The sequence below is a fragment of the Carcharhinus amblyrhynchos genome, unplaced genomic scaffold, assembly GCF_965287045.1.
Source record: "Carcharhinus amblyrhynchos unplaced genomic scaffold, sCarAmb.v2.hapA scaffold_39, whole genome shotgun sequence".
In the NCBI taxonomy this organism is placed as follows: domain Eukaryota; kingdom Metazoa; phylum Chordata; class Chondrichthyes; order Carcharhiniformes; family Carcharhinidae; genus Carcharhinus; species Carcharhinus amblyrhynchos.
In genome coordinates, this window is record NW_027649780.1 from 8,844,173 (window position 1) to 8,857,809 (window position 13,637).

Below are 13,637 nucleotides of genomic sequence, written 5' to 3' on the forward strand. Positions count from 1 at the left end.
CTGTCAGAATCTTCAGAGGAAAGTCAAAAGTGAGTGTTAAAGGGGTTCTTCATCTCAATGTCTTTGCTTACTTCCTCCTCTACAGTCCCAATGTCTCAAATGGTATCCAGATGATCAAATTCAGTTCTCTCAAATAGTTCATAGGCAAAGAAACAAATATCTCCAAGAGAAACCTGTCACTCATTCATCTCACCTAGACTTCACTTTCACTCAAATGCTCATAAACACTCCAATATATGGATTGCTTTAAACTACACTTTCAGGAGTTCTGGAGGTTGTTTAGAGTCAAATAAATCATGAAATATTCTCATAATATCTGTAAACAGAAACTGAACATTTCTGTTTGATTCAAGGCATTATCAGCATTGTTATTTCCCTTAAGCATCAGGTAATTTCCATTTTAAATGCTTGAAACAACAATTCATATCAGATATTTATCAATTCCAATATCAAAGGCAGGCTTGGTAGTTTTCTGAAAGGTAAAGTCTTTTGTTCTCTGCTTTAATTCTCAAAACTGCTGACTTCACTGGGACCTGGAGACCAGCATCACCTGTTTAAAAAAAACACAACCAATCCATCTGGCTCTGGCCAAGATGCCAGTGAATTAATATGTCCAATCATAAGTTACATTAAAGAAAACAAAGGTTGTGTGGAGATTTATAACAATTAACTTTCAATTCATTTGTCTATCTTTTTTTAAATGCCAATTCCAATTTCCAATATTTGCTACTTAATCAAAGTTGAAAGAAACACTTTGTGGAATGTCTTGTTGACCAATCTCAACAATTTTAACTCAAATATTTTGGAAAGTTGAAACTGGTTTGCTGCCAAACTGCAGCCTTATCTTTATGTTTTGGGAACAAATTGGCCTTCACAATTCTTACCTTGAACAATATAATTTCAAACCCAAATACATTCCTTTCACATTTTAGTACAGTTTGAACTTATTTCAAACTGAAACTCATGGCCGTTCAAATTAAATTCATTTTTATTCCCACTCCAAGCTAATTCTTTGAATCCATGATGCTTGCAAATAACACCCTGCTTTAACAATGACTTTACTCAAATGTACAGTATTCCTTCAATTGGGCAAATAAACTTGGAGTAAGTGCTGTGGATCATGACGGTGCAGAAGTCATGGCTAATCTCACACACCAGCATTCCCTTATCTCACAGGAGAGGGAAAGGAGAGGGGGAGGACCGTTTTCAGTGATCCTGGTTTTGGCGATAACAACTACATTTGCTCACTGATGACAGGTTTGTGTCTCAGGTTGTTTGATTTTAGCTCAGTAGTAGTTCTGCTTCAGGGAGGTGTCTCTTTGTGGCTGAATTCACTTCCTCAAAGTCCCCATGGCAACTTCAAACTCTTCACTTGATCTGATATTTTCTGATTGTAGATAAATATCTTGTTCCAGAATTTGGCCTAACAGCAGTAGTTTTTTTCTGAACACCACTCACCTTATCATCTATCCCTTATTCCATGTAATTGATTGTCCAGGGCAGGCGTGCTCTCCTGCCAGTAATTATTTCCATTCTGCAGCTTATCCACCAGTACCCTTTGCTTTTTATATTTTGTACTCAGCCGTAAGGTTTCCAATGTGACTGTAGATTAACTTATTCTGGACTTTTTCCAACTCGCTGTTTCCTTTCTGAATCTCTTTGGAAAACCTATCAATAACCCACTCGTAATCTTCGTCACATTCTTCTACATTTCCTAGGGTATTGTTTGCTCCTGATGCCCTTGACTCTGTTGTCAAACTGTCAGTCATATTCTAGCATATTCCAAAGATCTTGTGTATTTGCTTTTGAGAGGCAGCAATGCTAACCACTGTGCCACTGGACAGAATGCTGGCACAGTGGATAGAACAAAGAAACTAAAAGCAGGAAGAGGCCATTTGGCCCTTCAAATTGCTCTATTATTCATCTAAATCATGGCTGATCATCGAATTCAATATCCTGATCCCCTCTTCCTGCCATTTCTCTTGATTCCTTTAGTCCCACGAGCTATATCTAATTTCTTCTTCAAATCAAACAATATTTTGGCCTCAATTGTAGGGTAGCACGTTGGACCAGTGGTTAGCAGAGACCTGGGTTCAATTCTGGACTTGGGTAAGTGTTTGTAGAGTTTGCACATTCTTCCCATGTCTGCACAAACTTCCTCTGGGTGCTCCAACTTCTATCCACAGACCAAAGGTACCCAGGTTAGATGGATTTGCAATGCTAAGTTCCCTCTTAGTGTCCCAGGATGTGCAGGTTAGATGGATGAGCCATGGAAAATGTGCAGGGTTATGGGAATAGGGTGGGTGAAAGGCCTGGTTAAGGAATCTGTAAGAGAGACTTAGTGCAGACTTGATGGGTTGAATGACTACCTTCTGGACTGTAAGGATTCTATGACTTATTAACTACAATCTGGGGTGTTGTTCTGCCATAAACCTCATGATAGAGCCCTCAGTTCCCCATTCAAAGTTCATGACGCTCTGTTCCTCTTGTCCTTTGTCATTCTATCACTACATCCCCATCTCTGATTTTGAACACGCATGGTTCGTATCAGCTTGTTTAAATGTGGTTTCTTTTCAGGGCCTGGCCTTCCTGTGCAGCTTTCTATAGCTCTCCTATATCATGGAATATATATCATAGAATCGATTCTGTCCTTATGTACTGGTAACCGAGAACTCACAGTGCTCCTTCAGGAGAAGACAAGATCGAATAGATGTTACCCTGGGTGGGGCCAGAACAGAACTGGAAAATAATGGAGTGAAATTGAGTGAGGGGTCAGAGAGTTTTCCTTCCCCTCAAGCTGTAGACTGTAGAATCCTGGAGTCCCCCTACTTTGAGGTGTCTTGCTAATTGGTGAACATCAAATTTAATTCTATGAAATGTCCGTGCATTTATTTTGAATTTGATGATTACACTATTTCTTCTTTGATGATAGATTCAAGCATTTTCCCTGCTACAGAAGTTAAGCAAACCAGCCGATAGTTATCCACAGTTTGTCTATTTCCTTTTTTAAAAGTGCCGTCACCCCTTTGTCTTCAAAACATCAAGGAATGCAGACCTGGACAATTTACTCTCTCTTGATAAGACAACCCTCTCATCCCAGGAATTAGCCTGGTGAATCTCCTTTGGACAACCTCCACTGTTTCAATATCCTTGTTTAATTAAGGGGATCAAAATTGTACACAGTATTCCAGGTGACGCCTCTGCCTTTCTCCCATTTTAAACAATGGAGTCACATTGGCTGATTTCCAATCTTCTGACACCCTCCCAGAATTTAGCAAGTTATGAAAAATTAAATCCAAAATCTCCACTATCTCATCAGCAACCTGCATTAAAAGCCTAGTGTGCAATTCATTGGATCATGGTGACTGAAGGGAAAGAAATTGAATCCAGTCTGTACATTCCACACATTGTTTAGTCCAGTCATATAGACATATATCTGTCTGGCTGCCTGCATGGAGATTTTCAGCTGTTTGTGTCCAGAACAGGAAGTGGTGAGCATGGATCTGTCAATCTGCACCTTCAGGAGAATTGGGGGGGTGAATATTGGATGCAGAAGAGTGAGAATGGAGGGAGAGTGTGTGGGACAGGGGTTCACAGTTTTTGGGGAATGAGAGAGGAAAGAATGTTCCATTGAAACTAGAATTGTCTGATCTGAATTTCTATTCTGTACTGACACTGATGATTACTTAAATTCTTTTTTACAGGGTATCAGGTGAGGATTTATAGACAGAAATCTCAAACAAAACATCACATCAATATTTGATATCCTCACCCAATTCATCAGGACCTCAATATCACTGGCCCTTCAATTGAAAAGGAGAAATCTTTTTCTGTTCTGTCTGTCTGACGTTTTTTTTAGCATAAATATGACTGAGTCAGAGTGTTCCAGTGCACTGACTGGCTAAAAATACATAAGAACATAAGAACATAAGAACATAAGAAATAGGAGCAGGAGTAGGCCATCTGGCCCTTCGAGCCTGCCCCGCCATTCAATAAGATCATGGCTGATCTGTCGTGGCTCAGTTCCACTTTCCCGCCCTCTCCCCATAACCCTTAATCCCCTCTCTTATCAAAAACCCATCAACCCGCTTCTTAAAAATATTTAGCGAGGCAGCCTCCACCACTTCAACGGGCAGAGAATTCCAGAGATTCACCACCCTTTGAGTGAAGAAGTTCCTCCTCAACTCCGTTCTGAACTGCCCCCCCTTTATCTTGAGGCTGTGCCCCCTAGTCCTACTGTCTTTTTTGAGCGGGAAGAGTCTTTCCACCTCTATCCTATCCATCCCATTCATCATCTTATACGTCTCAATGAGATCTCCCCTCATTCTTCTAAACTCTAACGAGTACAAGCCTAGTTTATTCAGCCTCTCCTCATAGCTCAACCCCCTCAACTCCGGTATCAGCCTAGTAAACCTCCTCTGCACTCCCTCCAAGGCCAAAATATCCTTGCGCAGGTGCGGCGCCCAAAACTGCACACAGTACTCCAGCTGCGGCCTCACCAATGCCCTATACAGCTGCAGCAAGACCTCCCTACTTTTATATTCAATCCCCCTCGCTATGAAGGCCAGCATCCCATTCGCCTTCCTGACCACCTGCTGCACCTGCAGGCTGGGTTTTTGCGACTCATGCACAAGGACCCCGAGGTCCCTCTGCACCGTCGCCTGCTGCAGTTTTTCGCCACGTAAGTAATAGTCCTTCCTACCATTCTTCCTACCAAAGTGGACCACCTCACACTTGCCAACATTAAATTCCATTTGCCATTTCCTGGCCCATTCGCCCAGCCTATCTAGATCCTTCTGCAGACTCTCCACACCCTCCGCACAATTTGCCTTTCCCCCAATCTTGGTGTCATCAGCAAATTTCGACACCCTACACTCGGTTCCCTCCTCCAGATCATCTATATAAATGGTAAATAGCTGAGGCCCCAGCACCGACCCCTGGGGCACCCCACTAGTCACCAACCGCCAATCCGAATAGCACCCATTGACCCCCACTCTCTGCCTCCTATTTGACAACCAATCCTCTATCCACGCTAACACCCTACATCACAGCATTGACACGGGGAGAGACTATACCCATGTTCTGTGTGACGTTTAACTGATTGTTTAACCTGGAGCATAACAAGGAGACATGCACCATGGGGAAACCATGGAAATGTCGGGTCTGTGGGAAGAGATACAGTTTCCTGTCTCAGCTGGAGATTCATCGATGCAGTCACACCAGGGAGAGACCATTCACCTGCTTTGTGTATGGGAAGGGATACACTCAGGTAATTGATTTGTGGAGACATCAGTGAATTCACACAGGGGAGAGACTGTTCACTTGCTCTGAGTGTGGGAAAGGATTCACTCAGTTATCTAGTCTGTAAAGACATCATCGATTTCACACTGGGGAGAAACCTTTCATCTGCTCTGTGTGTGGGAAAGGAGTCACTCAGTTTTTTCATTTGCAAAGCTACCAGCGAGTTCACACTGGGGAGAGACCTTTCACTTGCTCTGTGAGTGGGAAAGGATTCAGTGTGTCATCAGGCCTGCAGAGACACCAGCTAATTCACACTGGGGAGAAGCCATTCACCTGCTCTCAGTGTGGGAAGGGTTTCAGTCAGTTACCTTACTTGCTGAGCACAATGTCACTCACACCCAGGAGAGACCCTTTAAATGCTCCGACTGTGGGAGAGATTTCAAAAGCTCTCAGCTAATGATGTCCCACCAGCGCATTCACACTGAGGAGAGACCATTCAGCTGCTCTCACTGCACAAAGAGATTCAGATCATCATCTGCCCTGCGGACACACCAGCGAGTTCACACTGGGGAGAGACCGTTCACCTGCACCGTGTGTGGGAAGGGATTCACTCAGTCATCCCGACTGCAGAAACACCAGCGAGTTCACAACTCATAGAGTCATACAGTACAGAAGAGGCCTTTCAGCCCATCGAGTCTGCACTGACAAAACTATACTAAATTTGCACTAATCTATTTTCCAGCACTTGGCTGATGGTATTTGAACTGTCAAAACATTCCAGTGCTCATCCATGTGCTTTTTAAAGGTTGTGAGGTTTCCTGCCTCTACTACCCTCCCAGACAGTGAATTCCAGACTCCCACCCCCCTCTGGGTGAAAACATTTTTCTTCAAATCTCCCAAAACCTCCCGTCCCTCACCTTAAAATGATCCCACCTCAGTATTGATCCTTCAAATAAGGGATACAGCTGCTTCCTATCCACTCTGTCCATATCCCTCATAATCTTATACACCTCAACCATGCCCCCCCTCAGCCTTCTCTGCTCTAAAGAAAACAATCCCAGCCTATTGAGACTCGCCTTGTAGGTCAGCTGCTCCATCCCAGGCAACATCTCGGTGAACCTCCTCTGAACCCCCTCCAGTGCAATCACATCCATCCTACAGTGCGGCAATCAGTACGAGTACAAACTGGGGTTAAACAGAGCTGCATCATCGCACCAACCTTCATCCCCACCTTCCCCGCAGCAACACGCCACCCCAGTGCCATGAAACTCCCGCTGGAGTCAAGCTAACCAACTGGACCAGTGGGAAGCTTTCAATGTCCCACCCCACCAGGCCAGAACCAAGACCAGCCCAATCTCAGTCATCAGGCTGCAGTACACAGGACTCTCAGGGGAATGGGGGGAGGTGATGGCCTAGTGGGTATTATCACTAGATTATTCATCCAGAAACTCAGCTCGCGTTCTGGAGACTCGGGTTCGAATCCCACCACGGCAGATGGTGAAATTTGAATTCAATAAAAAAAATTAAGAACCTACTGATGACCATGAAACCATTGTCGATTGTCGGAAAAGCCCATCTGATTCACTAATGTCCTTTAGGGAAGGAAATCTGCTGTCCTTCCCTGGTCTGGCCTACATGTGACTCCAGAGCCACAGTGATGTGGTCAACTCTCAAATGCCCTCAGGCAACTAGGGATGGGGAATAAATGCTGGCCAGCCAGCGATGCCCATGTCCCACAAATTAAATTTAAAAATGCCTATTTGATTTGATTTATTATTGTCACATGTATTAGTTTACAGTGAAAAGTATTGTTTCTTACGCTATACAGACAGAGCACACTGTACAAAGGGAAGGAGAGAGTGAAGAATGTTACAGTCATAGGTGTATGTGTTAGGTCCACTCAGAAGTCTGACGACAGCAGGCAAAATGCTGTTCTTGAGTTGGTTGGTACATGTCCTCAGGCTTTTGTATCTTTTTCTCAATGGAAGAAGGTGGAAGAGGGAATGTCCAGTGTGCATGGAGTCCTTAATTATGATGACTGCTTTTCCAAGGCAGTGGGAGGCTGGTTTGAGTGAGGGATTGGGCTTTGTTCATGATCTGAGTGTGTCTGTGCGCACACTCAGAGGTTGATCTAGGTGATTTTCACAGTAACTTGATTGTAGCGTTAATGTAAGCCTACTTGTGACACCAATAAACAAGCTTAAACTTATCTACAAACTAAACATCCGGGAAACAAAGGTTCTCTCCCAGCCCACTCCTACTCCCCCTCCTGACCATCAAAATCCATGTTGAACCCCTGGACAATGTGGATTATTTCTCACACCTTGGGAGCCTCCTGTGGGCACGGGCAGACATCGGCGATGAAATCCAGCAGCGACTCCAATGTGCCAGTGCAGGCTTCGGATGCCTGAGGAACAGAATGTTTGAAGCCCGAGACCTCAAATCCAGCACCAAGCTGGAAGAGAGAAATGTTTTCACGTGGTCAGTTTTTAATGATCTGAATGTACCAGCTGGGTGGAATCTGGGGAGATTCTAGAAAGACCAAATGAGTTAGCTGAATAAGATAGGGTATTTACATTGGTAAGGAAGAGCAAAACTAGAGGATATCAATCGAAGATATCACCAAGAAATCAAATGGGGAATTCAGAAGGAACTTCTTTACTCAAAGTGGTGAGAATGTGGAACCTTCTCACCAGAGCAGCTGTGGTCCCCGCCCTCCTGTATCCATCAGAAACATGGACAGTGAACAGCAGACACCTCAAATCCCTGGAGAGATGTCACCAACGTTTCCTCCACAAAATCCTACAAATCCACTGGTAGGATAGGCATACCAATGTGAGTGTCCTCTCCTGGGCCAATATGCCCAGTAGCGAGGCACTGATCAACTAGACCAGCTGCAATGGGCAGGTCACATTGTCCTCAAGCCCCACATAAGACAGCCGAAACAAGTGCTGTACTCCGAGCTCTGCAATGGCAAGCTGTTGGAGAAAATTCCTAATAAGTTTGAGAAATTTTAAACCATTAGGCATTTCAGACACTACCAGCATTGAGTTAAATGACTTAGAAGCTAACAAGGGAACAGTCTGCATATGCGAATACAGTAAGAGATTTAATCAAGTAATTCTGATTTACTTGTAATTCAGAGATTTAAACAAGTAATTTTGATTTAAACATGAATTTTCTGATTTAAAATGGATGTTAGCTGTATTTTAAATCAATTGTAACCTTTAGCCAAAGGCAGGCTGCTGCAAGGCATGATGGTACAGGGACACTTACAGACAGGCTACATTCTTCAGAACAATGAAGCCACAGAATTTGCCAACATTTGCCAGTGAAGTTTCTAACAGAAAGGTTTTCAAGGCAGCTTCATGAATAGGATTCATTCACACTGTCCAGATAAGACAGTGCCTTCTCAGACATGAAAATTTGCATTTGTCTGGTGGCAGAGTGAGAGCCAGTGGGAACAGTAACTTTGATCTTTATAGCTAAGCATCTGGGGTTGCTAAGCAATAGGGGAAGCGGAGTCAGCAATAGGGGGAGGAAGTGTCCTGATTCTATGGACAAATTAAACCCCATTGTGTCAGAGGATAAAATGCAATTGGCTAAAGTATATGACATGTAATTAACAATTTTTTGTGTTAAAAATGATTGGTTCATACCTAATGAAAGGTGGGAGAATTTGACATGAAGAATGTAGAATTGATCTATCGAAAGCATTTTATGACAGAGTTATTGCAGAGATCAGGATGCTTCTCTTCTAGAGAGGTATTACACTGTCCAATAATGTTTCCCTTCGATCATTGGTCAAATAAAAGATAAGTCTTTAAACTGGGACACTGGCTTTCGTGAGTCTTTGTATTGTCTGAAGGTTTTGGCAATACCTGCTCTCCAGTGGTAATGTACCCAGTGTGTTGGGGGCAATGAACTCAGAAGAATCATTCAACACTCAAGCCTGATTCAATCAACAAACAGTTTATTGAGTTACCATTACCACCTGTAAAATTTTTGTCTTTATCTGGGGTTGAGGTGACAACAAGAGAATTCTCACAGTTCTTCCAAATTCCTCCAGGCTACATTTAAAATTTCCAGATTTAACTGGTTTGAATAAATCCACAATTATAAACTAAAATAGACACGAGTTTCTGAGTGATTTAAAACAAATCAACAGACTGCTGAAAGGGTTAACTTTTCTACAGAGCCTAAAGGGGTGGGGAGTGAGCAGAAAAAACTTGGCACTCAATTATGGCATTTTACATAATTTCAAAAAAACTTTCTAACAACAAAACAAACTTGATTTTAAACTTCATCTATTCATTTTTTTGTTACATTCCTCAACCTAATTATTGTAATTTGATCAGTTATAGTTAGGGATGGTAACTTTTGTGCTTTATAAACTGATTCACTCATTTTGTTAATTCTACATGGGCTCGGAGAATCAGAACCCAGACTTCTTCATTCTTATCCTTTTTTTCCTCTCCCACCACTCCCTCTGTTTGGGGGAGGGTCGTGGGGATTCCAAATCTCATTTTATCATAAAAGTGAAATACTGCAAATGCTGGAAAATCTCAGCAGGTCTGACAGCATCTGTGGAGAAAGAATAGAGTCAATGTCTCGAGTCTGGATGACCCTTTATCAGAGCTCTTCTGAAGTGTCATCCAGACTCGAAATGGCTCTATTCTCGAACTGTTTTATCGATAGGTTTTGTGTTCTTACTTTCCAAATGGCAGGTAAGAGACCTGTCCGGTACCCACTCGATTTTTCACTGGCCATGATGGGGTAAGATAATAACCATTACGATCTACTCTCAGAGGATCCACTTTTCAGTCCAGTGCTACTTGGAGTATACCGTCACTTCACTGACTATCGGGTCAAAAATCAGTCACCGTTTTTATCACAAATTTAAGATAAATTAAACAATCCCTGAGAACACTTCTTAATTTCTTAACCAACTATCTACCACTGTTTGTTGATTGGTCAGACCCCCATTTTTTACAGATTTGGGTATCTCAGCCACTGAACACCAGCCGGTCCTGGGATAAGTTTAATTCCAACTCATTCTGAGTAAATATTCTCACCAGGTCCTCTGTTGGGGCTCTGCTAAGCAGCTTTAATGGTCTGTAATTGCAGAAACTGAGCTGTCACAGGAATGTGGTCAAGACAGTCCAGTCCCATAATGCCTCACATTCAATCTGCAGTCCTTCAATTAGAATATGTGTCTGTATGTAGCTGCCTCGGCCACGGTCAACCCCAACACTGCCTTCCTGAACTGCTACAATGCCTGTAAATACACCCACGCTGCTACTGGAGGGATTTCCAGCTCCACATTGCAGACTTTCACTAACTGTAGGTGGATACCAGATTGATACATTCCATTCAACCACACCCAAGGTGAGTTATCCCAATTTCATTATTGTCCAGGACAATATATTCACAATCTCTTTAAAACAGAAATTCTACATTCCCATTTGATTTCAGGTATTAACATATTCTGTTAGTTTGTTCTTTATTGTCAATGTCAGGCTGGGGTTGTTCCCCTTGGAGCAAAGGAGGTTGAGGGGAGATTTGATAGAGGTGGATAAGATTCTGACGGGTTTACATAAGGTGGACAAAGAAAAGTCGTTCCCATTCGCTGATGGGACAAGGACGAGGGGGGACACAGATTTAAGGTTTTGAGTCAGAGATGCAGGGGGAGGAATGTGAGGAAGAATATTTTGCTGCAGCGAATGGTATTGACTTGGAACCCACTCCCTACGAGGGGTGGAGGAAGTGGAAACAATCAATTACAAAGGAAATTGGATGGGCATCTGGGGGGTTTCAAACAGAAATACTGACTAAATATCTCTGACCTTCCTAACACCCTGTCACTCTGTGATTGTTGTTAAATCTGAAATCAGGCAATCGCAACAAAGCTCAAAGAGCATCAGCCCACTGGAGGCAAAGCCATGAGACCGGCCAGTCCAGCAGAAAGAAACCCTCCCCATTCACCAGCTGTGAGAATGAACAAAATGCAGTCCTGGATGTAACTGAGAGCTGAAACAGTAACAGCAGAATCCAACCCCGAATATCACTCGTGAACTTGTTGGTGTCTCAGCAGCTGGGATGAAATTCTGAACCCTTTCTATACACTGAGCTGGTGAATGGTTTCTCCCCAGTGTGAACACACTGGTGTCTCCACAGGCTGGTTGAATCACTGAATCCCTTCCCAATGCAGAGCAGCTGAATGGTTTCTCCCCAGTGTGACCACGCTGATGTCTCAGCAAGTGGGACAGTCGAGTGAATCCCTTTCCACACTCAGATCAGGGTAATGGCCTCTCCCCAGTGTGAACTCGCTGGTGTTTCTGTAAAGTGGATAACACAGTGAATCCTTTCCCACACTGAGAGCAGGTGAAGGGTCTCTCCCCAGTGTGAATTCGCTGGTGTGTCCGCAGATTGGATAACTGGTTGAATCCCTTCTCACACTGAGAGCAGGTGAACGGCCTCTCCCCAGTGTGAACTCGCTGGTGTCTCCGCAGTCTGGATGAGTCAGTGAATCCCTTCCCACACTGAGAGCAGGTGAATGGCCTCTCCCCAGTGTGAACTCGCTGGTGTGTCCGCAGGTTGGATGGCTGAGTGAATCCCTTCCCACAGTGAGAGCAGGTGAATGGCCTCTCCCCAGTGTGAATTCGCTGGTGTGTCTGCAGAATGGATAACTGATTGAATCCCTTTCCACATTGAGAGCAAGTGAATGGTCTCTCCCCAGTGTGAACTCGCTGGTGTGTCAGCAGGTTGGATGACTGAGTGAATCCCTTCCCACACTGAGAGCAGGTGAAAGGTTTCTCTCCAGTGTGAACTCGCTGGTGTGACTGCAGGTGGCGGAACCGAATGAACCCCTCCCCACACTGAGAGCAGATGAATGGCCCCTCTCCAGTGTGGCTACGCCGATGAGCATCCAGCAGAGATGGGTATCTATATCTCTTTCCACAGTCTGCACATTTCCATGGTTTCTCCATGGTGCAGGTATCCTTGCCTCTCCCTCAGGTGGACAATCAGTTGAAGCCTTGGCCACACACAATACGTGTACAGTCTCTCCCCACTGTGAATGGTGTGATATTTATTCAGGCTGTGTAACTGGTTAAAGCTCTTCAGTCAGTGCACTAGAACACCCTCACTTGAATTTGGCAGTGTGTTGATGCTTTTCCAATCACACTGATGTTTGAAATCTTTTCAAATCTCCTTCCAGATTCAATGGCTGATGATATTCAGTTCCCAAGGAATATGACTCTGCCATATCTAGACCTCATGTTTGAGATTTCGGCCTGTGATTCCTGTAAAACAAGTTGACACAAGTCATCAGAGTCAGTACAGGATAGAGACCCAGAACAGACAACTCTACTTTCTATGGAACATTCTTTCCTCCTTTATTCCTCAAAGGCTGTAAATCTCCCTCACACTCTCCCTCCATTCTCACTCTGCTGTATCTAATATTCACACTCCCAATTCTCCTGAAGGTGCTGATTGACAAATCCATGCTCACTGCTTCCTGTCCTGGAGACACACAGCTGAAAATCTCCATGCAGGCTGCCAGACAGATCTATGCGCATATGACTGGACTAAAAATGTGTGGACTTCACACACTGGATTCACTTCCTTTCCCTTCAGTTGCTGCAAGTCCCCAATTTCCCCCAGAATGAGAAATGGAAAGGGGGAAACATTGATTTCCTCCCAGATGTTGCACAGAGGAGGAAGTTTTAGTCTTCATTGGCCAACTTCTGCATTACGACTTTCTCCCTCAAAGACATTGACATCCTTTGCTCCCTCAGCTTGACACATTTATTTGTCTGGCTAAAAGGATGGTCTCTTTCCTAATGTTCACAATTAAAGGGCTGGTTTCCCTCGGAGATGGCTGACATTTAAGAGAATAATAAATTATTAGAGGATAATATGCCGAGTGTTGTTATATTGTGGATCTGATATACTATTTATGGTTCTGTAACAAAGTACATTTATTATTTCTTGTCTTGTAATGAGGCATTGTAGCATTATATATTGAGGCATTATATATTTCCACTCATCGAGTAATTACAGCACAGAAGGAATCCATTCAGTAACTCAAGTCCATGCCGACTTCTGTTGAACAATCCAGTCAGTCCCATTCCCCTTCTATATTCCCTTTCCCCTGCAAGTTTATTTCCTTCATGTGCCCATCTCATTTCTGAAATATATTAAAAGGGACAATATACTAATATAGGACAGAGACGTGTCTGATATTGTTATATGGTAGAGATTAGATATATTATTTATGGCTCTGTAATAAAATGCACTTATCTGGTTGTGTAACATTGGACTGTAGTTAGATTATATATTTGGACAAATCTCTTCCCTCAGAGAATTGTTGGTATCTGGCTTCCTCTTCCATA

General features: G+C 43.4%; 1 protein-coding gene across 1 annotated transcript in view; it reads right to left on the minus strand.

Annotated features, from left to right (window-relative positions):
• LOC145363616 (uncharacterized) overlaps window positions 1–13,637 on the minus strand; it is a 64,749-nt gene that overhangs the window by 10,242 nt on the left and 40,870 nt on the right. The window contains exon 7 of the mRNA XM_080218797.1: window positions 11,551–12,083. Within this exon, the coding sequence (XP_080074923.1) occupies window positions 11,551–12,083 (533 nt within the window). The remainder of the gene's footprint in view (window positions 1–11,550; window positions 12,084–13,637) is intronic.